The sequence below is a fragment of the Papaver somniferum genome, chromosome 9, assembly GCF_003573695.1.
Source record: "Papaver somniferum cultivar HN1 chromosome 9, ASM357369v1, whole genome shotgun sequence".
Lineage (NCBI taxonomy): Eukaryota > Viridiplantae > Streptophyta > Magnoliopsida > Ranunculales > Papaveraceae > Papaver > Papaver somniferum.
Window position 1 is genome coordinate 188,491,400 of NC_039366.1, and position 1,368 is coordinate 188,492,767.

Below are 1,368 nucleotides of genomic sequence, written 5' to 3' on the forward strand. Positions count from 1 at the left end.
TTCTTCTTCTTATCATATCTTTTCAACTGTTATTATTCTCTTCATGATTTGCTGTTAATTTGTGATTGATTAGTGAGAATGTTATTGATTATTTGGGAATATCCGCAGATCTGATCTTTGCATGCTCATTCTTGCCGCGACTTTTTTCTTTTCTTTTTGGCAATTCGATTCGTTTAGTTGACGAATTGATGAATGCGGGTTATTGAAAATTGAGAACAATTTATGTGAATTCTTGATTCAGTATTTTTGTGGTATAAAGATTTGAATTCGGTGAAAGTTTACAATGTTAATTAATGAAAGGGCAAAACATCCTTTATTGGGAAAGGAATGAACTTATATTGCTTTGGATCTTGTTGTGCAGCAAATCATCTGATTTTCTGGTTAGGAACTTAGGATCACATCAGAGTTGATTTTTCTTTTATTTGCAATCTTCAGAGTACTTTTTGGCAGTCTATTTATTTAATGGCAGAGGTATGTAATAATTTAACTCTTGTATTTTTAACACAATTCTTACAATCTTAGTTATTGTGCAGCTATTTAAAGTAATTAGTATTCATCTGATGTTTTTTTTTTTTCTGCTTGTTTGTTGTATTCTTATAATATGTTGATTGTTGCAGGAAGGACAAAAGGTTACACTGAATGTGTATGATTTAAGTCAAGGACTTGCTCGTCAACTCTCTACAACATTTTTAGGCAGAGCAATTGAAGGAATTTGGTAAGTCTTTGCCATACAAAACTTGCTTTTGCATTGTATAGATTGTGGAACAGGTCCTGTATGCTAGACGGAACTCATGCAATTTCATACCGGAGATCTTTTTTTTTGTTTTTTGTTTTTTTTAAGGATTACGACCATGCCATTTGATTTCCTCTGATTAGTTAAAGAAATGCCGTTTTAAAAATAAATATACACTGAATCATGTATTCCAAGCTCAATTTATCTAGGCTAGGCCACATTTTATTAGCATGTTACCACATAATATTCATAGTCATTGATAGCTTTTTGTTGCAAGAGTGTTGCATATTGAAGGTGAGTATCTGTGTATTCAAAGTAACAATATCCCACTACTTAATGGCAAATGGTAACACATTTCATGTTGGGGCATTATTTCTTTGCTAGTGTAGAGGTTGATCTCATGCGTCTGACAATCTTTTAAAGAAAAACTATGCATAAGTAAATAAATAAATGGTGTTGCGATGTTTCTAAATAACGGTGGACTCTGTCTCTAACCTATGTAAATTTTTACTCAATGAATTTGCAAAGCGTTCTCTTGAAAATTTAAAGCATACTCTTACATGAGAGTTATAGGGCTAATTGTGGAACCCGAATGCCTTCACAATGAAATAATCAAGTACAAAAAGTAGGAAACC

At 32.2% G+C, this 1,368-nt stretch overlaps 1 protein-coding gene across 1 annotated transcript in view; it reads left to right on the top strand.

Moving 5' to 3' along the window:
* LOC113314285 (desumoylating isopeptidase 1-like) overlaps positions 1 to 1,368 on the top strand; it is a 3,758-nt gene that overhangs the window by 273 nt on the left and 2,117 nt on the right. Inside the window, exons 2-3 of the mRNA XM_026563072.1 lie at positions 362 to 471; positions 618 to 715. Coding sequence (XP_026418857.1) covers positions 463 to 471; positions 618 to 715 — 107 coding nt within the window. The 5' untranslated portion in view covers positions 362 to 462. The remainder of the gene's footprint in view (positions 1 to 361; positions 472 to 617; positions 716 to 1,368) is intronic.